General features: G+C 39.9%; 1 protein-coding gene across 1 annotated transcript in view; it reads left to right on the top strand.

The window, feature by feature from the left end:
• Positions 1 to 27,500, top strand: part of LOC133618940 (potassium/sodium hyperpolarization-activated cyclic nucleotide-gated channel 2-like) — a 92,001-nt gene that overhangs the window by 55,072 nt on the left and 9,429 nt on the right. Inside the window, exons 5-7 of the mRNA XM_061979793.1 lie at positions 23,505 to 23,651; positions 23,725 to 23,965; positions 24,030 to 24,194. Of these exons, the coding sequence (XP_061835777.1) occupies positions 23,505 to 23,651; positions 23,725 to 23,965; positions 24,030 to 24,194 (553 nt within the window). The remainder of the gene's footprint in view (positions 1 to 23,504; positions 23,652 to 23,724; positions 23,966 to 24,029; positions 24,195 to 27,500) is intronic.

Here is a 27,500-nt window from a genome sequence, read left to right as displayed (position 1 = left end):
CCCTTAAATTCCGCACTATAAGCTGCTGCATAAATCACAGAGTTGGACCCCAGTGTTCTGTGTTTGCGAGCAAGGTTCAAATGTCAATGCAAGGACTTGCTGTGTCTACAGTGGTCCAAATTTCTCTACACCAGGGGTGCCCATTGCGTCGATGGCGAGCTACCGGTCGATCACGTAGGGTGTGTCAGCCAGGCATTAAAAAAATAAACCTAAAAATTAGCGACCATCAATCTTCACCTAGACGTCACTTTTGTCACTTGATTGACATTCACGGCACCTGAGGGTCTTGTGAGATGACGCTGGCTGCTGCCAGATCATTATTAAGAAAAAATGACCGACAGGAAGGTGGGAAATACTTTTTATTTCAACAGACTCTCGTGCCGTACCTGCCGTCAAAACTCTAAAGACCGACTGTGCAGTTCCTGTCTTCACAATAAAAGCGCTGCATCATCTTGCCTGCGCTAACAAAATAAGAGTCTCAGAAAGCTGGCGCGCACAAGCTAGCAAGCTACGGCGTTTTCCGCCAATTTATTTCTTGTAAAGTGAATAAAACTGGCAAAAACTAACCACTTTCATGTGGTATTGGAAAGAAAGGATGACTTTTTTTCTCCTCCATTTGAAAATGTGGATGTTATCATCACTACTGTCTGATTCCAATCAATGCAAGTCCTCAGAATCAGGTAGTACACCAACTTATATTCTTGTCTTCATGAAAGAAAATAATGTTAAACATGCTTGTATTATCATTAAACACCTTTCACTTGTTAACAAAAATGTCTCTTTCCTAAATAAATAAATAAATATTAATTATATAGATGAATGAGGTAGATCCCCTCCACTTGGTCAATTGAAAAGTAGCTCACCTATAGACAAAGTGTGGGCACCCCTGATCTAAACAACAGGAGCACTTTAGTGTTTTTAGGAATTTGCTGCAAAAATATTTGTCGCCCAAGTTTCGAATCAAACTCGGTGGCCGGTATGGTGTCATTCCAGGGCAGAATTTGGCCCATGGGCCAACAGTTGAATAACCCTGGCCTAATCGGAGAGTCTATTGTACACACGTGTGGATGTTTGTTTCTATATGTGCCCTGCGATTGGTTGGCGACCAGTCCAGGGCGGATGAATTTGAGAACACACACAGTTGATAGACAGTTGCGATAGCCAATCAGATCACAAGTTGTTGACAGTAGCCTATCTAGGTAGCCTGATGTTAACGAGACTGTGATTGGATACTCACTTGTCATTTCAAAGTGAGTATCCAATCACAAGTTGCAATTTAGTAGGAAGCAGGAAGGAGAACAAAGCGTTGATTAGGTGGCAGATATATATTTGCAAGGCCATTTTCAAGACGGATATTTAAAGAGATACTACATCTTGTTGTCATGATGTGGAGGTGACGAACCCCAAGATGCAGAGATGACAGGCGGTGTACAAGAAAACATGGTTTTAATGTTCAAAAAAAGGTGAAAACAAAAGGCGCACAAGGCGAAGGCACAACTTAACGCAGGAAACAAAAGCTAACACTTAGCCTGAACTATCAACATGAAACAAAAGGTCGGTAACTGTGGCATAAATAAACAAAACTTACTTGGCAAGGCACGAGCAGCATGAACTAAGCATGAAATCATCAGCATGAACTATGTTATCTCCAGAAAACAAGCATGAACAGAGCATTGCATGAAACAGGGAGTCCACAGCATACAACAAACAATACTCCAGCACTGACTGGAGGGCAAGGCAGGTTTAAATAATGCCTCTGATTAGTGCTCGGGCAGCAGGTGAGCGGGCGATCACTAATCAGACGCAGGTGAAAATAATAAGTAACCATGGTAACTAAAACAAACAATGGTGCACCAAAAACAGGAACTATGAAGTCCAAAACTAACAAAACATAAAACATGATCCGGGACAAGGATCATGACACTTGTGAGATGATGTCGGCGATGAAATGGGGAAATACCCGCCATTTCCACTCGAATCAACCGACTACGAAGGGCTATATGGCGTGGAATGGGTTCTACAAATTGTGAGTTCAAATATTTAATTTCTTTATTTTTTCACGTTTAATGTTTTTTTCAATTTTAATTTTGACAGTACAAACATAAGATATGTTTTAATTGCTGATGCGGGTTTATTGATTTTTAAATGCGCCAGAAAATAACCCGTTTTGTACACTGTTGATGTGCTTCAATGAAAAGTAGTGCGTAAATGTGTTTCTTTATAGTATTTCTCCAGCAATGGTCATGTGGTGACATAAATGATGGTATTTTGAGAGGTAATTATTGAAGTCGGACATCACTGAAGGCCTAGGTGGGAAACGCACGGCTCGCCACTGGTCCAGGGTGTATGGAAGCATGGATGAAACTGACTGGCAAAGCCTTCACAAATGCCTACTTGGAGAAAAAAACAATCAGTCAGAAGAGTCAAGTGCTAACTATCCCCTTGGGTCAGCGTCCTCGAAATAGGCAAAGTGAGCTTGATTGGGGTTCTTTGACATGTAAAATGATTAGCGTATTTAGCGCATGGATTAGTGTTTTGCTCCATTAAGATGGAACATTTTCTTTGTGGCCAATTTGTGCCAATCATAACAGAAGACAGCTATTTAGTTTATGCAGACAATCACACAGTATCATACCATAATGTATCATAACCCTACAGTGCAGGTGTGGTTGCCCTGAGAGACACATTTTTTTTTAATAGACATTAAGTAACAACCCCACTTTATATTGATGTGTATTTCTGGTCTTGTCATCGTCGTTCCGGACAGAAGGGTGACACGGCAGTGCGGCTGGCTCAAAAGACACGTCGGAGACGCTTTACTGAACCAAAAGTTGCTTTATTACAAGCGCGCATCATTATACAGGACTGCAGTTCCTGGAGGAGCTCAGGTCAAAAATGAAGGACTCCTAACTTGGAGGAGCCGAACAACCTTCTTATATTCCTTCTTTCTATGTCTCGGTGTGTGTTAATTCAGGATATTACAAACTGACCATGTAAGGAGATGTTCATGTGTAAGTGAACGGAAAACAACCTCTATATGTTGTAACTTAGAAGTTGACGTGAAGATAGACATGGAGTCTCTCCTCCAGGATAGAGCTATCACTTGTGCATTCCGAAGTCTGAATTTATTGCTTCTTCTCATGAGAGAGTTAACCCAGTCCACATGCAAATGTACAACGAAGGCTCCCTAATTTATTATGGGCTCAACCATCATTTACTTAAACATGGTGGTTCGCTTTCTCCAAGTTGAATACAAACATTCACCATATGTTCAACATAATATGAGTCAATTAATTCACTTCAATATCGACTAAACTTAACTTCTAATATCATAAAACAGTTAGCCTTGTCTGTCATGTCGTACATTTCCAATCCAATGCATACTGTGCACCAAGTACTGCATTGACCCACATATAAGACGACCCTGAATATAGGACAACCCTTTTTTTAATAAAAAAAACAATCTAAAGGATTGAAATAAAAAAGTATATCACAGTTCTTTGGTCGCAGTACTGAAGGTTCTGGAGAAAAGCTCTGACTTGTTTGTTTGCATGTTAAAGAGGAACTACACTTTTTTTTTTTTTTGCCTATTGTTCACAATCATTATGAGAGACATGACGATGGATGTTATTAATTTTTTGCATTCTAAATATTAAATAAATGCGATCAAAAGTCTGCTTACAATGGAGCTTATGGGGCCCGCTGTATTCTGCCTATAAAGTCCTTAAAAACATCTAAACACCTCTATTAGGGTTTTTATATACATGGTGTAAGGCCAAAAAATATGGGCCTTGTTTTTTTTCCTGTATGCTCACCTTTGTCCCACTGCGCTTGTCACAATAGCGCAGCAGACATGATGAGCCTGCCTCCAGTTATCCTGCAGCTGGCTGACCTTGCAAAGATCTTAGGCAAACACATATGTCGTTTTGTCCTGTCAAATGATTTGTAATAGTTTACTAGTGTGGTGATCAGACCAGTCTCCTTTGGTACCCCTTTTCACAAGCCTCTTTTTATGAGCAGCGACTTTGTAGTGCGTGGAACACCCCCCCCCCCCCCCCCCTTCGACAAACACCCCCCCATCCACACACACACATTCTTGTATTTGTTACGTTCTTGAGACCTCCGAAAATGCTTATCTCTTAAGGACCACCCTTTCTAGATATAGAAACATTTGTATTTACAACATTAATAATTTATACATGCTATGCAAATATTAAAAAGCTTGTTGTGAAAAATTTGTTGGAATTTCACAAGAAACAGGTCACTATTTCACAAGAAAAACTATTTTTTGGTGGTATTATAATAAACGTCGTAATTTTACTCAACACAAGTCAAAATTTTATAAGAAAAACTGAACAATTGTGCAATATTATGATAAAAGTTGGAATTTTACTCAATAACTGTCGCAGTTTTACAAGAAAAGCTTAAAATTTTGGCAATTTTATGAAAAGAGTCGTAATTTTAATCGACAAAAGTCACAATTTTATAAGAAAACTTTAAAATGTTGGAAATAATAATATTCAGAATTTGACTTGGCAAAATTATGACAAAAGTCATAATTTTACTCAAAAAAAGTGGCGAAGTTGGTAGAGTGGCCGTGCCAGCAATCGGAGGGTTGCTGGTTACTGGGGTTCAATCCCCACCTTCTACCATCCTAGTCACGTCCGTTGTGTCCTTGGGCAAGACACTTCACCCTTGCTCCTGATGGCTGCTGGTTAGCGCCTTGCATGGCAGCTCCCGCCATCAGTGTGTGAATGTGTGTGTGAATGGGTAAATGTGGAAATACTGTCAAAGCGCTTTGAGTACCTTGAAGGTAGAAAAGCGCTATACAAGTATAACCCATTTATCATTTAATTTATTTTACAAGAACAACAAAAAAATGGGCAATATTGTTATAAAAGTCAGAATTTTATATGACAAATGTCACCATTTTGCATTAATAAGTAATAATTTTACATAAAGTAATATTTTTACGAGAAAATATTGCAATATTACAGAAACAGAAAGAATATGAGAAATTATTCCCAATTTTATAAGAAAAAAAGTCAACACATTGTGATAAATAGACTGCTTTTAGTAAAAAACTTTTTTTTTAAACTTTTGGTTTGTAATTGGTTTGTAATCTTCTTTATTTACTTCAAATTATTACAGTATGTCTCTATATACATATGTATATATTTTCTAACTACATTTTGGCCAAAGGGGATGCATTTCACTTTCTTACACCCACTTGTTATTACATATGTTGGCCAGAGGAGGAGCACTTTCAATTTTTACACACACTTGTTATTTCATATGTTGTCCAGAGGGGGAGCACTTTTAAAACCGACACACAGTCAATTCAAAACATCCCTCTTTTTTGAGACCACCCTAATTTTGATGTATTTCACCACCAGGGGTGCAAATGAGACATTCTCTATTAGATGCAATGGTTTTCCAGTATTGGGACCATGATTTATGTCCTAACTTGTTCACACCTCCTCATATGGATGTCTCAAGAAGGATAGAAATACAAGAACACACACACACACACACACACACACATTTTATCATTTGGAATGGGGACCAAGTTTTTGATCATCACATGTGGGGACCACCCTTTCTGCAGGTTGTGGAGGCATAAAAAAATGATCATACACGTCTTTAAATCTCTAGATTGATGAAGTAATGTGCTGATCATTCTTACTGGGGACCCTGGGGAAATAGAGTTAATATGGTTCATGGTGACCATCCATCCATCCATCCATTTTCTACCGCTTAATCCCTTCGGGGTCGCGGGGGGCGCTGGAGCCTATCTCAGCTACAATCGGGCGGAAGGCAGGGTACACCCTGGACAAGTCGCCACCTCATCGCAGGGCCAACACAGATAGACAGACAACATTCACACTCACATTCACACACTAGGGCCAATTTAGTGTTGCCAATCAACCTATCCCCAGGTGCATGTCTTTGGACCAAATTTTCATTTAATTAATTACAATTTTCATTTTTCATTTAAACAGGTTTCCCTTTAGGGGACCTGTTTTTTTGTCCCCATACCGTCAGAGGTCCCCTAAAGGGGACTGTGTAAACAGAGCGATTGCCCCTATTAAGTAAGCATTGCCAGAACACACACACACACACACACACACACACACACACACACACACACACACACACACACACACACACACACACACACACACACACACACACACACACACACACACACACACACACACACACACACACACACACGCACTTTGGTGAATAGAAAGCCAGACAAGACAAGCTCCCACTATCTGATTCTTCTTCTCTTTGGCCAATGTGCTTCATAATATAATGAGGCGATTTAGCTGGGAATGAAGTGAATGAATTAAACATCCTTCCATGGCCGTTTGGGATGAGCCGGAATTAGAATTTCTAGTAGAGGGAGAGCATGTGGGATGGGGCGAGAGGAGAGTAGAGGAGGTGTAAGATGTTAGGGAAGGAGAAATACAAAACCCCACAATAATGACTGATTGAATACTAAAAACGTTATGACAGACCGCCTTCAAAAACGGAATGGAATTTTACATTATTTTACTGAATGAGACACCCACAATGTACATGAAAATAAAGAGAGTGTGATTTACAATATTAACTATGGATGATAAAACACTGAATATTGACAACATATGAACGTCACACCCCCTCTCGATGGACATATTTTACAATCAAGCGAAAAGCAACAAAAATGCAACAAACAGCTAAATATGAACGCGAAGGGTAAAAAAAACCCCCCACCTACAATCTGATACATCTGATATATCACTAAGCTTTAGAACTTTGTTGTAAAAATCTCCTTCCACGTCTGTCCCTGACACACGCATTTCAGGCCGCTCTGGAAACACCCTGTGGAAACGCTCCCCACCCACACTGCTTGGTGCCTTGTCTGAGCTGCTGTGACTTAGATTACCATAGTAACTAATTAGATTGCCATAGTACCTAGTATATCATGTAAAAGTGCAGATTCCAACCATTGAAATACTTTGTATAGTTCAAGACTTACAGTCATTTGAATACATCACTGCACATCATAATGGCGGCTACAGTTTCCATCTTAAAGATAAAAAAAAAATGATTTGGGAATGTCTGGCGGGCCAGATTGAAAAGCAATTTGCCCAGCTATGTTCTAGGCGAAAGCCTGCAGACTCTATTTCACAGGTGTGAAACTCAAGGCCCAGGGGCCAGATATGGCCAACCACTTCATTTTGTTTGGCCGTCGAAAGCCTGGAAATAATATGTATCAATAAAGTACTGTAACTTTTCTTAATATATGTATTCTTTCTTTCTATTTTGGGAGACAAAATATATGTACTCCATGTAACCGCAAATTATGTTCACTTAAATATTGTCTAATTATGCAAAAATATATGATCAAACATTCAAACAGTTTTTAAATACAGATAAATACTAATAATAATGATTTCAAAGCAAGTTATCCATCAAATTGTGCAATGTAAAAGTAGCAATAGATTTCATGGTAAAATTGTGAAATTGACTTTGGTTTTTACAGCATTTTTCTCTAAATGAAAAAAACTGTACTTTTTTTTACTGTAATAAACTGTGGTGTCGTTTTGGCATTTACAGTAATACACGGAAAAATTTACAGTTGTTGATTTGCGGTAAAAAAACAAACAAAAAAAAGCCTGTGGCAGCTCAGGTGCCAAATTTTACTGTAGAGTGGCAGTTTTTTTATTTACAGTAAAAAAAACAAATGTAAATTTTACAGTAAAATTCTGGTAACTGAGCTGCCTTTTTCTTTTTTTTTTTACCATAAAAACAGCAGTACTATTTTTTCATTTACAGTAATATACACTACATTTTGAGGTGAAATTATTGCAACTTACCATATTTTTTTTACATTTTAGTTTTTAAAAAATCTACTAAAAATGCATTAAAAATTGTGTAATAATAGTATTCACTGTTAGACGTGGCCCTCTGGGGCGGAACATAACTGCGATGTGGCCCTCAGTGAAAACCACTTAAACACCTCTGCTCTAATTGAACAGTCACACTCTATACTCCTTCCATCCCCAGCCAGAAATCCCTGTTTGGTGCAGTGAAAGACAAATGAGGAAAAGCAAAGAGTTTTTAGTTTGGATGACAAAATGTCATGGGAGAGTTTATCTGCCACATACGTCATCACAGCGACAGCAAATGGATGTCATTTTCCCTCCTTTGGCTCTTTGTCAGTCCGCCTGTGGCTGTGCTGTGATGCACCGACCCATCGCTTGCTCCAGCTCCTCTCTTAAACTTTTCATCCCTCGCACTGCGTCCGCACTCATTGAATAGCACAATGTAAGGTTTGAACTCATTACAGCTGCCTCCTTCGCTGTGTCCAAAAAAAAAAAAAAAAAAAGGTCACGTGGACGAACAGCTGGTCAGGTTCTCCCTCACACCTCTCCACACTTTCACTTTGCTCCCAATCAGCGCCTCTCATCTACAATATAAGAAAGGCACACCAGCTGCTGCGTTTGTGTTGACGTGTAGAGACACCCGGGTCGCTTGTTGTGGCCACGCTCTGGTCTGCACTTGTCAAGAACCCCAGTCACTTCTGCAGGTGAGTCGTTACGTAATGCCCTCACCTGTCAGCACTTTCCCTCGTTTAGGTTTTGAATCATTTAAAAATGGCATGGTATTTATTTGTTATCAGTTTTTTATTTCACTGCTTTGTACTATTATAAGACTAAAGTCAGAATATTACTTTTTAAAAAAAAGAATATTAATCATAATAGTACCAGAGCACCCGAGGCCAAAGATCAATGATCGATTTTGTAATCGTATCAGCTGATCAGAGGCCGTATTTTTTGGAAATTCGGGTGAAGAGAGGGGCTGAACTGTCAACTGATCACTATCTGGTGGTGAGTTGGGTCAGATGGGGGGGGGGGGGATCTCTGTACAGACATGGCAAACCCAAGTGTGTAGTGCGGGAGAACTGGGAACGTTTGGAGGAGTCCTCTGTCCGGAGTGACTTCAACTCCCACCTCCGGCGGGACTTCTCTGCCATCCCTCTGGAGGTTGGGGACATTGAACAGGAATGGGCAATGTTCAAAGCCTCTACTGCTAAAGCTGCAGCTGCGAGCTGTGGCCAGAAGGTCTTAGGTGCCTCAAGGGGCGGTAACCCTCGAACACCCTGGTGGACAACGGTGGTCAGGGAAGCCGTCCGACTGAAGAAGGAGTCCTACCGGGGTATGTTATCCCAGGGGACTCCAGAGGCAGTTGCAGGGTACCGACAGGCCCCAAGGGCTGTGAACGAGACTAAGCAGAGGGTGTGGGAGAAGTTCAGGGAATCCATGGAGAAGGATTATCGGGCGGCACCAAAGCTGTTCTGGAACACCAAGCTGTGTACAGCAAGGATGGGACTCTGCTGGCTTCAAGTGAGGAAGTTGTAGGGCTTTGGAAAGAGCACTTTGAGGATGTGGGGGATTGACGTCGATCTCTCGGAGTGAAGTCACTGAGGTAGTTAAACAACTCCACAGTGGCAAAGCTCCGGGGGTTGACGAGATTCGTCCAGAGATGCTGAAGGCTGTGGGTGTTGAGGGGCTGTCTTGGTTGTTACGCCTTTTCAACATTGCGTGGAAGTCTGAGTCAGTGCTGAGGGAGTGACAGACTGGGGTGGTGGTTCCTAATGGCACCATCGGTTCGTGACCTTCAACTCTCACTGGATCGGTTCGCAGCCGAGTGTTCAGCAGCTGGAATGAGGATCAGCATCTCCAAATCTGAGGCCATGATTCTCAGCAGGAAACCGATGGTTTGTACAGTCCAGGTAGAGAACGAGACTCTGTCCCAGGTGGAGGAGTTTAAGTATCTTGGGGTGTTGTTCACGAGTGAGGGAAAGATGGAGAAGGAAATCAGCCGGAGAATCGGAGCAGCTGGGGCAGTATTGCAGTCTCTGACGAATCGAGAGCTGAGCCAGAAAGCAAAGCTCTCGGTTTACCGAGCGATCTACATTCCTACTCTCACCTATGGTCATGAAGTGTGGGTCATGACCGAAAGAATAAGATCGCGGATACAAGCGGCCGAAATTAGTTTCCTCACAAGGGTGGCTGGCATCTCCCTTAGAGATAGGGTGAGAAGTTCAGTCACCCGAGAGAGACTCGGAGTAGAGCCGCTGCTCCTTCGCTTGGAAAGAAGCCAGCTTAGATGGTTCGGGCATCTCGTGCGGATGCCTCACGAGCATCTCCCTAGGGAGGTCCTCGTTGCACGTCCCACTGGGAGTAATTACATTTCCTCTGGCCTGCGAACGCTTTGGGATCTCCCAGGAGGAAGTTGCCAATGTTGCTCTGGAGAGGGAAGTCTGGGGGTCTCTGCTGGAGCTGTTGTCCCCGCGACCCGATTCCAGATAAGCGGTTGAAGGTGGATGGATGGATGGATGGATGGATGGATGGATGGATAATCATAATAATGTGAGAAGACACAATTTTACAAGAATAAAATAATAGTGAATATTACAGGAATACCATTTACATTTTATGATAAAAACATTTTGTGAAAATAAAGTTATAATATTTCCCAGAAAAAAACAGTCCAAAATTGAAGTCGTAAATTTAAGAGAATTAAAGGGTATTACAAGAAAAATGTTTTTTTTCTTTTTTCTAAAAAAGCAGAAATACTAACAAAATAGCAATTTTACAAGTAAAGTAATTAAATATTATTAACATTGAAGGTATGTTATAAAAACAAATTAAGAATATTATTTGGAAAAAAAGACATGGTCATCCTAATATCAAGAAAAGGTTTGCACTTTTGTGACAGTAAAATAGCAAATTAAGGTAATTATACGACAATAAAGTCACAATATTGCAATAATTTTTTAAAATAAGAATAGAGTTGAAAAAATTTGGAATAGTACCCCAAAAACTCACTATTTTATTACAGTAGTCATAATATTTCAAGAAAAGATAGTAACATTACAACAATAAAAATACGCACATAAGAAAATAAAATTGTAAGGTTATAGACAAAAATGATGAATTTAAGAGAAAAAAACTGAATGTTGCAACAAAAAAAAAAAATACATTTAGGAAAATAAAATGGCAATGTCACAACAACAAATCTTAATGTTGCAAACATAAACACTGTAAACTTGAGAAAATAAAGTCGTATTTGTCAAAATGCTAGTTTAACAAGAATAAATTGAAAATGTTTCAAGAATAAGTTGGAATTTTAAACTTAGAAAGTGATTATTTTATGGGGCTAAAGTACCTCTGTACTAATGAACTAAAAACGGTACTATACTGCCTCTGAAAAATACCAGTATTAACACTGAAGTGGCGCTCTGCAAGAGGTGCTTTAAAACAGTGGTTCCCAACCACCGTGCCGCGGCTCGGTACCGGTCCATGGATCGATTGGTACTGGGCCGCACAAGAAATAAAAAAAACAACTTTTTTTTATTTTTTATTAAATCAACATAAAAAATACAAGCTACACTTACAATTAGTGCACCAACCCAAAAAACCTCCCTCCCCCATTTACACTCATTCACACTCATTCACACAAAAGGGTTGTTTCTTTATGTTATTTATATTTTATTTCTGGTTCCTACATTATATATCAATATAGATCAATACAGTCTGCAGGGATACAGCCCGTATTTTTTTATGACAAAAAAAAAACATCCATTTTTTTTCTACCGCTTATTCCCATCAACATCATCATCAATATCAACATCAATACATCAAAACATATTTTTTCTTTAAAAAACAAAAATCATATTATATTCATAAACTCAGGAAATACGTCCCTGGACACATGAGAACTTAAATTATGACCAATGTATGATTCCAAATTTGTGGTATCATCCAAAACTAATGTAAAGCATCAAACAACAGAAGAATAAGTGATTATTACATTATACAGAAGTGTATATAGAACATGTTAAAACAGAAAATAAGCAAATATTAACAGTAAATGAACAAGTAGATTAATAATACATTTTGTACCACTTGTCCCTCATAATGTTGACAAAATAATAGAACGATAAATGACACAATATGTTACTGCATACGTCAGCCGACAAACTAATAGCCGTTGTTTTGCTTACTTACTACTAAAAGACAAGTTGTCTAGTATGTTCACTATTTTATTTAAGGACACAATTGTTCTTTGATTGCAATAAGAAACATATGTTTATTGTACCCTAAGATTTTTTGTTCAAATAAAGCCAATAATGCCATTTTTCTGTGGTCCCCTTTATTTAGAAAAGTATCGAAATACATTTTGGTACTGGTACCAGTACCAAAATATTGGTATCGAGAGAACCCTAATTAGTTTTTTTATGATAATGGTATAATGACATGTGATAATGCAACACTGACGCGAGTGTATGACACACTTAGTGATTAATAGAGGCATGGTTTCTACTGTATACAGTGGATCACTGTATATTCACGATTAAGCATTCTCAACTTAGTAAATTTGCGGAGTGTTTTTATTTTATTTTATTTGTTACGAAATAGTACATTTTAATATAAATGTGTGATAATACAGCATCAAATGCGCTTCATACGTAAGGACATGATGTCAATGCAGGACGGCGGCGCCAAAGGTGGAGCCATGTGTCAAAAATAGACATTTTCATGGCCGTCTCAATTGCTGCTGGCAGGGATATACAGTACGTATCACAGTTACTGTACATGTCATTAGTCTTCACTTCATGAGAACATCAATAGTATCTTCTCCTAAGTTGATGTTATTGCAAGACATAGCAGATGTAATGTTATCACCACTGGCGCTACTGCTAGCATTATTGTTTACAACTGTGCTACACAATAAAATGACCTCACAGTGTGTATTTCAAGGTTTGTTAGTGTTTCGCATTCATTTAAAGTTAAAGTTAAAGTACCAATGATTGTCACACACACACTAGGTGTGGCGAAATTATTCACTGCATTTGACCCATCACCCTTGATCACCCCCTGGTAGGCGAGGGGAGCAGTGGTGGACGCGCCCAGGAATCATTTTTGGTGATTTAACCCCCAATTCCAACCCTTGATGCTGAGTGTCAAGCAGGGAGGTAATGGGTCCCATTTTTATAGTCTTTGGTATGACTCGGCCGGGGTTTGAACTCACAACCTACCGATCTCAGGGCGGACACTCTAACCACTAGGCCACTGAGTCGGTACAAAATAATATTTGTTTTTGTCAGGAGTGGGGTTGCATTTGTTGTTCCTCCCTGCTTCCTGACACTGAGAGACGAGTCACGATAAGAGCTGTGCACGTTTCTGCACGGTCCGTGTGAAGTGCAAGCAATCCCTTTCAAATAAAAGTGAAGCATGGCTTCGACACTGAAGCACATACAGTAGTGTTTGTGGAAGGGAACATTGCATTAGAGGCGTTGCTTCACACAATGCTGATTATGACTGCGAGGCGAGTTTCATACTCACACACACACACACACACACACACACACACACACACACACACACACACACACACACACACACACACACACACACACACACACACACACTGATGATGCATTCTGCAAGCCAGAAATAAATGATAGTCATTTGTGCCATGTATCTGTGTCATGCAGTGACTGACATTATACAGTGTGGGTGCTGTTTAGTCGGAAATGTGAGTATAGGAACTTGAGGTGTCTAGAACCGCGGTGGGTACACACTTATATTTGGACTCAAGTGCCACTTTAGGGCTTTAAAAGTAATGAATTAAATTATAGTTGCCTGGGCTATTATTATTTTTTAATTACCGTATTTTTCGGACTATAAGGCGCACTTAAAATCCTTTAATTTTCTCAAAAATCGACAGTGCGCCTTACAACCCGGTGCGCCTAATGTACGGAATAATTCTGGTTGTGCTTACTGACCTCGAAGCAATTTTATTTGGTACATGGTGTAATGATAAGTGTGACCAGTAGATGGCAGTCACACATAAGAGATACGTGTAAACTGCAATATGACGGCAGTAAACAACACCAAAACTTTAAATGTTCCATTGAGAATATAGAACATTACACATGGCGCTCAAAAATCTGTCAAAATGTTTTTAGTACGACTTCAGGAAGCTATGAAGCCGCACCGCTTGATGGATTGTCAACGCATTAAACATACAAGTATTATTATGGTGTGTGTATAAGGACCACAAAATGGCACTATTAACAGGCATATTACCTAGCGTTTTGTTTGGCAATATTATGCAAAACCAACTTTTCTTACCTTCTGGTACCTGCTGATGTGAATTTGGGATCGGCATAAGTACTGAAAATATGCGCGCGTCCGCCATTGTAGTCCGTGACGACGCCGTAGTTGATAAGCTTCTTCTTTTTCTCTATCTTCTTGTTATGGGACATTCATCTTCCGCTGTTGCCATTTCTAATATAAAGTAGTGTAAAGTTCTTACTTATATCTGTCAGTAGACTAGCTATCAAAGCGCTAAAAACTGTAGTGGGTTTACATAATTCACTCAAGGAACTTTAGTTATTAGAGAGTTCCGGTCGGACGGTTTTTCAGGGGACACATTTCCGGCGTTGTTGTTGCACCAGTGAGCCACGGATGAGAAGATGCTGCTCCGTTATTGATTGAAGTAAAGTCTGATTGTCATTAAAACAGTTAGCTCCAGCTTTTGACACTTCTTCCATTCCCGTCCTTGCACGCTACACCGCTACAACATGTCATGTCTGTGGAATCATGTTTTGTTTTAGTCATGTTTTGTTTTGTTTAGTTATTGGACTCTTTAGTTTCTGGTTGTTCACTCCCTTGTTTTGTTTCCATAGCAACCCATTAGTTTTCACCTGTCACGTCACGCACCTGTTTCACGTTTTGAGTCACGCACCTGTTTTCGTTAATCATGTCTGTGTTATTTAAGCTTTTCTTTTTCTGTTGGTCAGCCTGGCGACATCGCATACAGGTAAAAGCCAGTAAATTAGAATATTTTGAAAAACTTGATTTATTTCAGTAATTGCATTCAAAAGGTGTAACTTGTACATTATATTTATTCATTGCACACAGACTGATGCATTCAAATGTTTATTTCATTTAATTTTGATGATTTGAAGTGGCAACAAATGAAAATCCAAAATTCCGTGTGTCACAAAATTAGAATATTACTTAAGGCTAATACAAAAAAGGGATTTTTAGAAATGTTGGCCAACTGAAAAGTATGAAAATGAAAAATATGAGCATGTACAATACTCAATACTTGGTTGGAGCTCCTTTTGCCTCAATTACTGCGTTAATGCGGCGTGGCATGGAGTCGATGAGTTTCTGGCACTGCTCAGGTGTTATGAGAGCCCAGGTTGCTCTGATAGTGGCCTTCAACTCTTCTGCGTTTTTGGGTCTGGCATTCTGCATCTTCCTTTTCACAATACCCCACAGATTTTCTATGGGGCTAAGGTCAGGGGAGTTGGCGGGCCAATTTAGAACAGAAATACCATGGTCCGTAAACCAGGCACGGGTAGATTTTGCGCTGTGTGCAGGCGCCAAGTCCTGTTGGAACTTGAAATCTCCATCTCCATAGAGCAGGTCAGCAGCAGGAAGCATGAAGTGCTCTAAAACTTGCTGGTAGACGGCTGCGTTGACCCTGGATCTCAGGAAACAGAGTGGACCGACACCAGCAGATGACATGGCACCCCAAACCATCACTGATGGTGGAAACTTTACACTAGACTTCAGGCAACGTGGATCCTGTGCCTCTCCTGTCTTCCTCCAGACTCTGGGACCTCGATTTCCAAAGGAAATGCAAAATTTGCATGGTTGGGTGATGGTTTGGGGTGCCATGTCATCTGCTGGTGTCGGTCCACTCTGTTTCCTGAGATCCAGGGTCAACGCAGCCGTCTACCAGCAAGTTTTAGAGCACTTCATGCTTCCTGCTGCTGACCTGCTCTATGGAGATGGACATTTCAAGTTAACACAGGACTTGGCGCCTGCACACAGCGCAAAATCTACCCGTGCCTGGTTTACGGACCATGGTATTTCTGTTCTAAATTGGCCCGCCAACTCCCCTGACCTTAGCCCCATAGAAAATCTGTGGGGTATTGTGAAAAGGAAGATGCAGAATGCCAGACCCAAAAACGCAGAAGAGTTGAAGGCCACTATCAGAGCAACCTGGGCTCTCATAACACCTGAGCAGTGCCAGAAACTCATCGACTCCATGCCACGCCGCATTAACGCAGTAATTGAGGCAAAAGGAGCTCCAACCAAGTATTGAGTATTGTACATGCTCATATTTTTCATTTTCATACTTTTCAGTTGGCCAACATTTCTAAAAATCCCTTTTTTGTATTAGCCTTAAGTAATATTCTAATTTTGTGACACACGGAATTTTGGATTTTCATTTGTTGCCACTTCAAATCATCAAAATGAAATGAAATAAACATTTGAATGCATCAGTCTGTGTGCAATGAATAAATATAATGTACAAGTTACACCTTTTGAATGCAATTACTGAAATAAATCAAGTTTTTCAAAGTATTCTAATTTACTGGCTTTTACCTGTATATGCTCTGTACACTCTTTATCTTTTCAAGCCATGTTCACAGTCCCATGCCGCAGTAAGTGTTTTGTTTCGTGTTCTTAGTTAATTGCCTTTGTGCTATAGTCTTTTTGGTTTCATAGTTTGTTCTCCGCCATTGTGCGCACCTTTAGTTTGTTCCTTTTGTTATTGTAAAAATAAAATATGTACTCACATTCCCGTCTCGCCCGAGCCAACTTTCCGTTGCCTTCCGGAAAAGCAAACACCAAGGACCAAGTCATGACACAACAAAGATGACGGGGAGAAGACGCTGTCGAAGGAGAGCCACGTACATAAGACCGCCCACAAAACGGCGCATCCTGAAGCGACAGTCAGAAAGCGACTTGAAGATGATCTGTAAAACATAATCTATGCAACATTTTGACCAAAGAACCACCATTACATGTTATGTAGACCACAATATGACCCCTTTAATGCGCCTTATAATCTGGTGCGCCTTTTGTATGAAAATAGACCTGAATAGACCCGCTCATCGGCAGTGCGCCTTTTAATCCGGTGTGCCCTGTGGTCCGAAAAATCCGTTATTCCTATCCGTACATTTTCAGAATTTGGTTGGTCTATTTTAAAAAACAGGAAAAAAATCTGGAATTGTCTTTATTTTTAAGGTATCGTGCCATGATTTTACTAGTCTGACCCACTTGGGATTATATTTTCCTCCACGTGGCCCCAGAGCTAAAATGAGTTTGACACCCTTGGTCTGAACGGTATTAATCAAACAATACTGTGGGTGTAATTCTCAGTGGTGGTGCTGGCATGTGTCTGACAAAGAGGTTTAGGGAATATGACTTGCTTAGTCTGAAAGTTCCACAGAATGTGTGCCGGGTTGTCAAGTAGTCCTTTTGAAAATTGGGTTTTAAGACAGCGTTAAGCCTGTCTAAGTTCTTACTCAGCGCTCCATTTGAGCAAGACTGGACGCTACAGTCCGCCTTTCTTGTTTACTGCCTCATTTATCAACCGTCGGCAGTCTGGCTATAAATATTCAGTTTGTGGTTTGTCAGTGGTCACTTTGCATATCTGGACCATAGAAAGGGATTGTTTGTGTTGTTGCTGTGACAGGGTCTTCACTCTATTGATCTACCATTGATGGTCGTCCTAAGGTTCATTGATCAAGCATGGGTTCATTTTAGTTGACAGTTGAAGGACGGGAGCATGCTTTGCTGCTCTGTCGACACACAAGTTGATTTATTTTGCATAATCTTTCTGTGTTTGGCAACGACCTGCTAAATATATCTACTGACTTGCAAATGCTTATGTTGTCTCAGAGACTCACATTTGCTACAGAACATACATTTTCTTGTCAAATATACAGTTAAATGATCCATACACAACATTCAATGGTAAAAGACTTTAAAAATCTACAAAAACCCAAAACCAGTGAAGTTGGCACGATGTGTAAATTGTAAATACAAACAATACAATGATTTGCAAAACTTTATTTTTTTTTTGCAATTAATCCTTAATTTAGAATTTAATGGCAGCAACACATTGCAAAAAAAAGTTGTCACAGGGGCATTTTTACCACTGTGTTACATGGCATTTCCTTTTAACAACTCTCAGTAAACGTTTGGGAACTGAGGAGACCAATTGTTGAAGCTTTTCAGGTGGAATTATTTCCCATTCTTGCTTGATGTACAGCTTAAGTTGTTCAACAGTCCAGGGTCTGATGTTTAAGTTACCCATGCCTTGGGCACTAATACACCCCCATACCATCACAGATGCTGGCTTTTGAACTTTGCGCCTATAACATGGTTATTTTCCTCTTTGGTCCAGAGGACATGATGTCCACAGTTTCCAAAAACAATTTGAAATATGGACTCATCAGACCACAGAACACTTTTCCACTTTGCATCAGTCCATTTTAGATAAGCTCGGGCCCAGCCAAGCCAGTGGTGTTTCTGGGTGTTGTTGATAAATGGCTTTCGCTTTGCATAGTAGAGTTTGAACTTGCACTTACAGATGTAGCGACAAACTGTAGTTACTGACAGTGGTTTTCTGAAGTGTTCCTGAGCCCATGTGGTGATATCCTTTACACAATGATGTCGCTTTTTGATGCAGTACCGCCTGAGTGATCGAAGGTCCGTAATATCATCGCTTACGTGCAGTGATTTCTCCAGATTTTCTGAACCTTTTGATGATATTATAGACTGTAAATGGTGAAATCCCTAAATTCCTTGCAATAGCTGGTTGAGAAATGTTGTTCTTAAACGGTTTGACAATTTGCTGACGCATTTGTTCACAAAGTGGTGACCCTCGCCCCATCCTTGTTTGTGAATGACTGAGCATTTCATGGAAGCTGCTTTTATACCAAAGCATGGCACCCACCTGTTCCCAATTAGCCTGTTCACCTGTGGGATGTTCCAAATAAGTGTTTGATGAGCATTCCTAAACTTGCTCAGTCTTTTTTGCCACTTGTGACAGCTTTTTTGAAACGTGTTGCAGGCATCAAATTCCAAATGAGCTAATATTTGCAAAAAATAACATTTTCCAGTTCCAACGTTAAGTATCTTGTCTTTGCAGTCTATTCAATTGAATATAAGTTGAAAAGGATTTGCAAATCATTGTATTCTGTTTTTATCTACCATTTACACAACTTGCTAACTTCACTGGTTTTGGGGTTTGTATATAAAATGTACTCCCTTTTTACACATCGCCCATGTCTAGAATTATTCCTACCCTATCTCAATACACGGACAGTAATATTCTAGAAGTTATCAAGGGCCTTTCAAATGGGGGAAAATATTAAATGTTTTCAAATGTGTTCAATCAGATCAGTGGTTTTCATTAACACAACGTCTTATTCTTCAGATAAGGGATACCCATTTAAAAAAAACCACCAAATGTGGTCAGAACATGAATCATTTTGGCCTTAACTGTAGATAATTTAATGAGTTTTGGGCTGTGAATGGTAATCAAAACCTGGGTATTGAATGAATGAGTAGCTAGTGGGCTTGTATCGCTAATAGCAAAGTACTGCAGTACTAATGGATGAGTAGCTAGTGCAATTTTTTTCAATCATTCTATTATTTTACAACATATAAAGCACCAGGCAAACGTTCAGACTACGTTACTATTTTTACTACCATTACTCACACTTTGTTAGTCTTTATTTGGAAAGTAATAAATGCCTAATGACATTATCGCTTTATGTGAGATAATCTCATTTTGTGCAATAACACGTACTTTTCAAACACCGTATTTTCTGGACCATAGGGCGCACCGGATTATAAGGCGCACTGCCGATGAGTGGGTCTCGTCAGGTCTATTTTCATACAAAAGGCGCAAAGGATTATAAGGCGCATTAAAGAAGTCATATTATTATTATTTTTTTCTAAATGTAAAACACTTCCTTGTGGTCTACATAACATGTAATGGTGGTTCTTTAATCAAAATGTTGCATAGATTATGTTTTACAGATCATCTTAAAGTCGCTTTCTGACAGTCGCTTCAGGATGCGCCATTTTGTGAGCGGTCTTATTTACGTGGCTCACCTTCGACAGCGTCTTCTCCTCGTCATCTTTGTTGTAGCGGTGTAGCGTGCAAGGACGGGAGTGGAAGAAGTGTCAAAAGATGGAGGTCACTGTTTTAATGACATTCAGACTTTACTTCTATCAATAACGGAGCAGCATCTCATCATCCGTGGCTCACTAGTGCAACAACAACGCCTGAAATGTGTCCCGTGAAAAATAATAATAACTAAAGTTCCTTGGGTGAATAATGTAAATTCACTATACTGGTATGTTTTAGCGCTTCCATTGCGAGTTTACTGACAGACACAAGTAAGAATTTTACACTACTTTTTATTAGAAATGGCAACAGTGGAAGATGAATGTCCCATAACAAGAAGATAGAGAAAAAGAAGAAGCTTATTGACTACGGTGTTGGCACAGACTACAAAAGCGGACACACGCAAATTTTCAGGACTTATGCAGAGCCCAAACACAGATCAGCAAAAGTTGCTTTTGCATAATATTGCGAAACAAAACGGCAGATAATATGTCTTACCTTATACACACACCATAATAATACTCGTATGTTGAAGCACAGTACAATCCATCAAGCTGTGCGGCTTCATAGCTTACCAAAGTCGTACTAAAACATTTTGATAGATTTTTGAGCGCTGTGTGTAATGTTCTATATTTTCAATGCAACATATAACATTTTGGTGTTGTTTACTTGAGTCATATTGCCATCATAGTGCAGTCTACACGCATCTCTTATGTGTGACTGCCATCTACTGGTCACACTTATCATTACACCATGTACCAGATAAAATTGCTTCAAGGTCGGTAAGCAAAACCAGAATTATTCCATACATTTGGCGCACCGGGTTGTAAGGCGCACTGTCGAGTTTTTTGGGGAAAAAATGATTTGAAGTGCGCCTTATAGTCCGGAAAATACGCTTCAGAAAATTGTTATCAAGTTTAATCAATTGATTTGATTATTTAAAATCAAACTGTCAGCAGTCACACTCTACTTCGCGCGCACACACACACACACACACACACACACACACACACACACACACACACACACACACACACACACACACACACACACACACACACACACACACACACACACACACACACACACACACACTGACAGCTGTCCAAGCCTCTCCCTCCTGGTGCACAGTAATAGCTTCACAAACAGCTGTACCAAAGTGAACTCATAACATCATGGCTACAATATGTGAAATAAAGTTTCATTAACAAATTACTATTCCAGCCAGGAAGAAGACGCTGTTGGAGCGTGCATACACACACTACATCACCATGACAAGCACTGCCTGGATGAATATGGATTTCAATGGCATTCACAAGTGTCAGGAAAACTCCTCATCCATATTTTCACAAAATGTCAACGCAAAGTCCGCCTTCTTAGTTAGATGAATCACATGAGCCTGCCTTCATTCACAATTTACGTGCTTGTATCTCTTTTACGCAGATTGGGAGAATACGAATAATAGAAATGTGTTTAATTCCAATGTGGATTTTCACTTAAACAGGAGAAAAGGTCCACATTCAGGTGAAATTGTGTTTACATTTTCAAAGAACTGTATGCTTTTTAACCTACTGATGACACTTTAAGCTCAGTGAGAACATCTTGTTGGGTCCTTGATCAATTGTTCGGTATCTTTGGGGTCTCATGATGTCAAACTGAAGACAGCATGATGGGGAAAGGACTGTTTAAATACCAATTCTAATTGAACCAAGAAATGTATTGGTCGATTGTTTAAATACCATATAAAAGCTGAACAATGCCTTTTCATATATGTGGGTGGGCCTTCATGTTTTCACCCTGGAGGGGGAAATACAAAACCCAAAACCAGTGAAGTTGGCACTTTGTGTAAATGGTAAATAAAAACAGAATACAATGATTTGCAAATCCTTTTCAACTTATATTCAATTGAATAGACTGCAAAGACAAAATACTTAATGTTCGACCTGAGAAACTTATTTTTTTTTGCAAATAATCCATCCATCCATCCTGTGGCTACCGCTTGTAATAATCATTAACTTAGAATTTATTGGTAGCAACAAATTGCAAAAAAGTTGTCACAGGGGCATTTTTACCACTGTGTTACATGGCCTTTCCTTTTAACAACACTCAGTAAACGTTTGGAAACTGAGGAGACACATTTTTGAAGAATGGGAATTCTTTCCCATTCTTGCTTGATGTACAGCTTAAGTTGTTCAACGGTCGAAGGTCTCCGTTGTGGTATTTTAGGCTTCATAATGCGCTACACATTTTCAATGGGAGACAGGCCTGGACTACAGGCAGGCCAGTCTAGTACCCGCACTCTTTTACTATGAAGCCACGCTGTTGTAACACGTGGTTTGGCATTGTCTTTCTGAAATAAGCAGGGGCCTCCATGATAACATTGCTTGGATGGCAAAATATGTTGCTCCAAAACCTGTATGTACCTTTCAGCATTAATGGCGCCTTCCCAGATGTGTAAGTTACCCATGCCTTGGGCACTAATACACCCCCATACCATCACAGATGCTGGATTTTGAACTATGGTTCTTTTCCTCTTTGGTCCGGAGGACACGACGTCCACAGTTTCCAAAAATAACTTGAAATGTGGACTCGTCAGACCACAGAACACTTTTCCACTTTGTATCAGTCCATCTTAGATGAGCTCGGTCCCAGCGAAGCTGACGGTGTTTCTGGGTTTTTCTGAGTTTTAACTTGCACTTACAGATGTAGCGACAAACTGTAATTACTGACAGTGGTTTTCTGAAGTGTTCCTGAGCCCATGTGGTGATATCCTTTACACACTGAGGTCGCTTTTTAATGCAGTACCGCCTGAGGGATCAAAGGTCACGGGCTTAGCCGCTTGCATGCAGTGATTTCTCCAGATTTTCTAATCCTTTTGATGATATTACGGACCGTAAATGGTGAAATCCCTAAATTCCTTGCAATAGCTGGTTGAGAAATGTTGTTCTTAAACTGTTGGACAATTTGCTCACGCATTTGTTCACAAAGTGGTGACCCTCGCCCCATCCTTGTTTGTGAATGACTGAGCATTTCATGGAAGCTGCTTTTATACCCAATCATGGCACCCACCTGTTCCCAATTAGCCTGTTCACCTGTGGGGTGTTCCAAATAAGTGTTTGATAAGCATTCCTCAACTTTCTCAGTCTTTTTTGCCACTTGTGTCAGCGTTTTTGAAACATGTTGCAGGCATCAAATTCCAAACGAGGTAATATTTGCAAAAAATAACAACGTTTACCAGTTTGAATGTTAAATATCTTGTCTCTGCAGTCTATTCAATTGAATGTAAGTTGAAAAGGATTTGCAAATCATTGTATTCTGTTTTTATTTACCATTTACACAATCTGCTAGCTTGTGCCAACTTCACTGGTTTTGGGTTTTGTATATGCCTTTTCAAAAAATGCATTTGTGATCTTAGCATATATATATACACCGGTATGTTTATATATATATTAATGGAAAACATGTTTTCCTGCTTCCTCCTATAGTACAAACAAGTGGAGCAGTACATGTCCTTCCACAAACTGCCAGCCGACTTCCGCCAGAAGATTCACGACTATTATGAGCATCGATACCAGGGCAAGATGTTTGATGAAGAGAGCATTCTGGGTGAACTCAGTGAGCCGCTCAGAGAGGTAAGACACACAAAAGAATGAAACAATCTTTGGGGTTTGTGGCTAAATGCATCACACCTGCATCCACTTTCAGGAAATTGTCAACTTCAACTGCCGCAAACTGGTGGCATCCATGCCGCTCTTTGCCAACGCGGAGCCAAACTTTGTCACGGCCATGTTGACAAAGCTGCACTTCGAGGTATTCCAACCACACGATTACATCATAAGGGAGGGCACCATCGGGAAGAAAATGTACTTCATCCAGCATGGAGTCTGCAGCGTCATCACCAAAGGCACCCTGGCCATGAAACTCTCCGACGGCTCCTATTTCGGAGGTAGGATAACTCGCTCGTTTGGTAGCATTTGTCTTTTTTTGACTTGCGCTCGTTGTTGTTTCAGAGATCTGTTTATTGACGAGGGGTCGACGGACGGCCAGCGTTCGAGCAGAGACGTACTGTCGACTCTACTCTCTGTCTGTGGACCACTTCAATGAGGTGCTGGAGGAGTATCCCATGATGAGACGAGCCTTTGAGACCGTGGCCATAGATCGCTTGGACCGCATTGGTAAACAACAAATAAAGAGAAAAATCTAGACAGTCTGATCTGTTATACAAATAATATAACAAATAATGTTATATTATTATAATCCATCCATCCATCCATCCATTTTCTACCGCTTATTCCCTTTGGGGTCGCGGGGGGCGCTGGAGCCTATCTCATGCACAGAAAACAAAAGACAATGTTAACTTATGGCCAACTAATAATGGAACTGTATAAGGCACCTGTGTCCAACTGAACACATAGTTTTATGGCCCGCGGAAGCCTGGAAATATTCAATATTCATCTTGTTTACAAAACATATTAGTTTTTTCCGTTTTGACAGAAACACAATTGCACGTTTTCTAAACTTGAGAATTATCTGACTGTGCAAAAAACAGTATATTACCACAGAGGTGTCCAAAGTGCGGCTCGGAGCTCCAGTTTTGTTGGTATGCAGCATATTGTTGGATATAAAAATAACAGTGAACATTTTTTTAAATCATTTAAAAAAAATATGATATAATGCGCCATTTAGATTATTTTTTTTCCTAAAGAAATTAATAAAACGATAAAAACAGACATTATATATACAGTATTTAAAGACAAAACCTCGGGTCAGCTTTGTGTTATACGTGTTATTATATATCAAAAGTGTGTTTTTATTTGTTAGTATCAAATTTTCAGCTTTTTCTCATTACATTGTCTTTTTTTTAATTGTTCTTTTCACCCGTGTAATAATTAATAACAGTCTTCATTTTTTACCTATAACACAAATCTGACACTAAATTTCGTCTTTAGATATATGTCTGTTTTCAGCATTTTTTTTAAATTAAATACAAATATATCAAAATGGAACTTTTTAGTATGCGGCCTTTGTTGGAAAAAGTTGCGACTTCCCTGTATTATTAAAGGGCAACATTATCACAATTTCAGAAGGGTTAAAACCATTAAAAATCAGTTCCCAGTGGCTTTTTTTATTTTTCGAAGTTTTTTTCTAAATTTTACCCATCACGCAATATCCCTAAAAAAAGCTTCAAAGTGCCTGATTTTAACCATCGTTATATACACCCGTCCATTTTCCTGTGACGTCACATAGTGATGCCAACACAAACAAACATGGCGCATAAACAGCAAGCTATAGCGACATTAGCCCAGATTCAGACTCGGATTTCAGCGGCTTAAGCGATTCAACAGATTACGAATGTAATGAAACGGATGGTTGTAGTGTGGAGGCAGGTAGCGAAAACGAAATTGAAGAAGAAACTGAAGCTATTGAGCCATATCGGTTTGAACCGTATGCAAGCGAAACCGACGAAAACGACACGACAGCCAGCGACACGGGAGAAAGTGAGGACGAATTCGGCGATCGCCTTCTAACCAACGATTGGTATGTGTTTATTTGGCATTAAAGGAAACTAACAACTATGAACTAGGTTTACAGCATATGAAATACATTTGGCAACAACATGCACTTTAAAAGTGCAGACAGCCCAATTTTCATCAATTAATATATTCTGTAGACATACCCTCATTCGGTCTCTTTTCCTGAAAGCTGATCTGTCCAGTTTTGGAGTTGATGTCAGCAGGCCAGGGAAGCTAGGGTCGATATTCTTCTCTTGATCATCTTCGGTGGCATAAGGGACGGTGTGAGCCAAGAATCCAGGGGGTTTAGCTCGCTCGTCTGCGGGAACAAACTGTCTTTTGTCCCTGAATTGCTCACACACTCCGGCAGATTCAATGGGGGTCTGGCGGCAGATTTCTTTGACTTTATCGTTGGAAATGCATCTGCTTTGAGTGTCGCAGGATATCCACACATTCTTGCCATCTCTGTCGTAGCATAGCTTTCGTCGGTAAAGTGTGCGGAACAAACGTCCAATTTCTTGCCTCTTTAGCATCTTTGGGCCACTGGTGCAACTTCAATCCGTCCCTGTTGGTGTTGTTACACCCTCCGACAACACACCGACGAGGCATGGTGTCTCCAAGGTACGGAAAACAGTCGAAAAAACAGAAAATAACAGAGCTGATTTGACTCGGTGTTTGAGAAAATGGCGGATTGCTTCCCGATGTGACGTCACGAATAGAAAGGCGTTTAATTCGCCAAAATTCACCCATTTAGAGTTCGGAAATCGGTTAAAAAAATATATGGTCTTTTTTCTGCAACATCAAGGTATATATTGATGCTTACATAGGTCTGGTGATAATGTTCCCCTTTAACATATATTGTAAACATTTTTCGTTTGAATAAAATGCTCGTCTCTCTGACTTATGATTTCAAAAGTAAGTACGTTATACATCAATTTGTATGCGAAAAATAAATAAATGATCAAATCCATCGGGAATTGTCTCATAACTAGGGCTGTCAAACGCGATAATAACGCCTTAACTATTAATTCCTTTAACAGCGATAATTTTTTTAACGTGCGATTAACATTTTTGACCCTCGGCCCGTTCCGCAGTTTTGGGGAAATGTGTAATGGCGTTCAGTTACTGTTGAGCCACAGACTCGAAAATAGCTAGCAAAACTTCACCAAGAAAGGGGGACCTAATGGAAATCTCAGATCCAAAGCCATGGCAAGTCGTTCTCCGGACAAGACAAGACAATTTTACCTTCAATCGCCGTGAGAGTGAGGAGATTTTTCACGTCCATGTTTGAGTTACAGTTAAGTGCATTTCTAACATAAAATGTAGATTGTTACTCAAACTGCTTTACTGAGGTGGAATACATGCTCAGCAAAAATAAAGACTGTAGAGAAGAAATCTAAAGTCACTTTTATCGGAGATTTTCGTCAAAACATGTCAAGTATTTTCTCATACCAGTCACACACGTCCGGTTGGCGGCTTCACAATAATAGCGCTATGCTTTACATCCGGTCTAACCAACAAAAAAGCAAAAAACCGTCTTACAGTACGATCATGCTATTCTGGTACTTTGTGTTATTCTGTGATATTTCTACCTAAATAAGGTTTTTTTGGCAGATTGAAATTAGGTGTATTGTAATGGTACCAGTGATAAAAAAGGAGGAAGACTCTCTGAACAAACTTGTCTTCTTCTTCGCTACCACAAGACTAGGTTTAATACTGCAGGTATGCCTGCCACTGCCCTCTGCAGCCCACCTTGGGTAATTACATTTCACTACACAGAATGATAAAAGGCCTACTAAAATGAATTTTTTTTATTTAAACGGGGATAGCAGATCCATTCTATGTGTCATACTTGATCATTTCGCGATATTGCCATATTTTTGCTGAAAGAATTTAGTATAGAACAACGACGATAAAGTTCGCAACTTTTGGTCGCTGATAAAAAAAAGCCTTGCCTGTACCGGAAGT

This window comes from Nerophis lumbriciformis, linkage group LG19 (assembly GCF_033978685.3).
Source record: "Nerophis lumbriciformis linkage group LG19, RoL_Nlum_v2.1, whole genome shotgun sequence".
Taxonomy (NCBI): domain Eukaryota; kingdom Metazoa; phylum Chordata; class Actinopteri; order Syngnathiformes; family Syngnathidae; genus Nerophis; species Nerophis lumbriciformis.
This window is presented reverse-complemented; position numbering and strand designations above follow the sequence as displayed.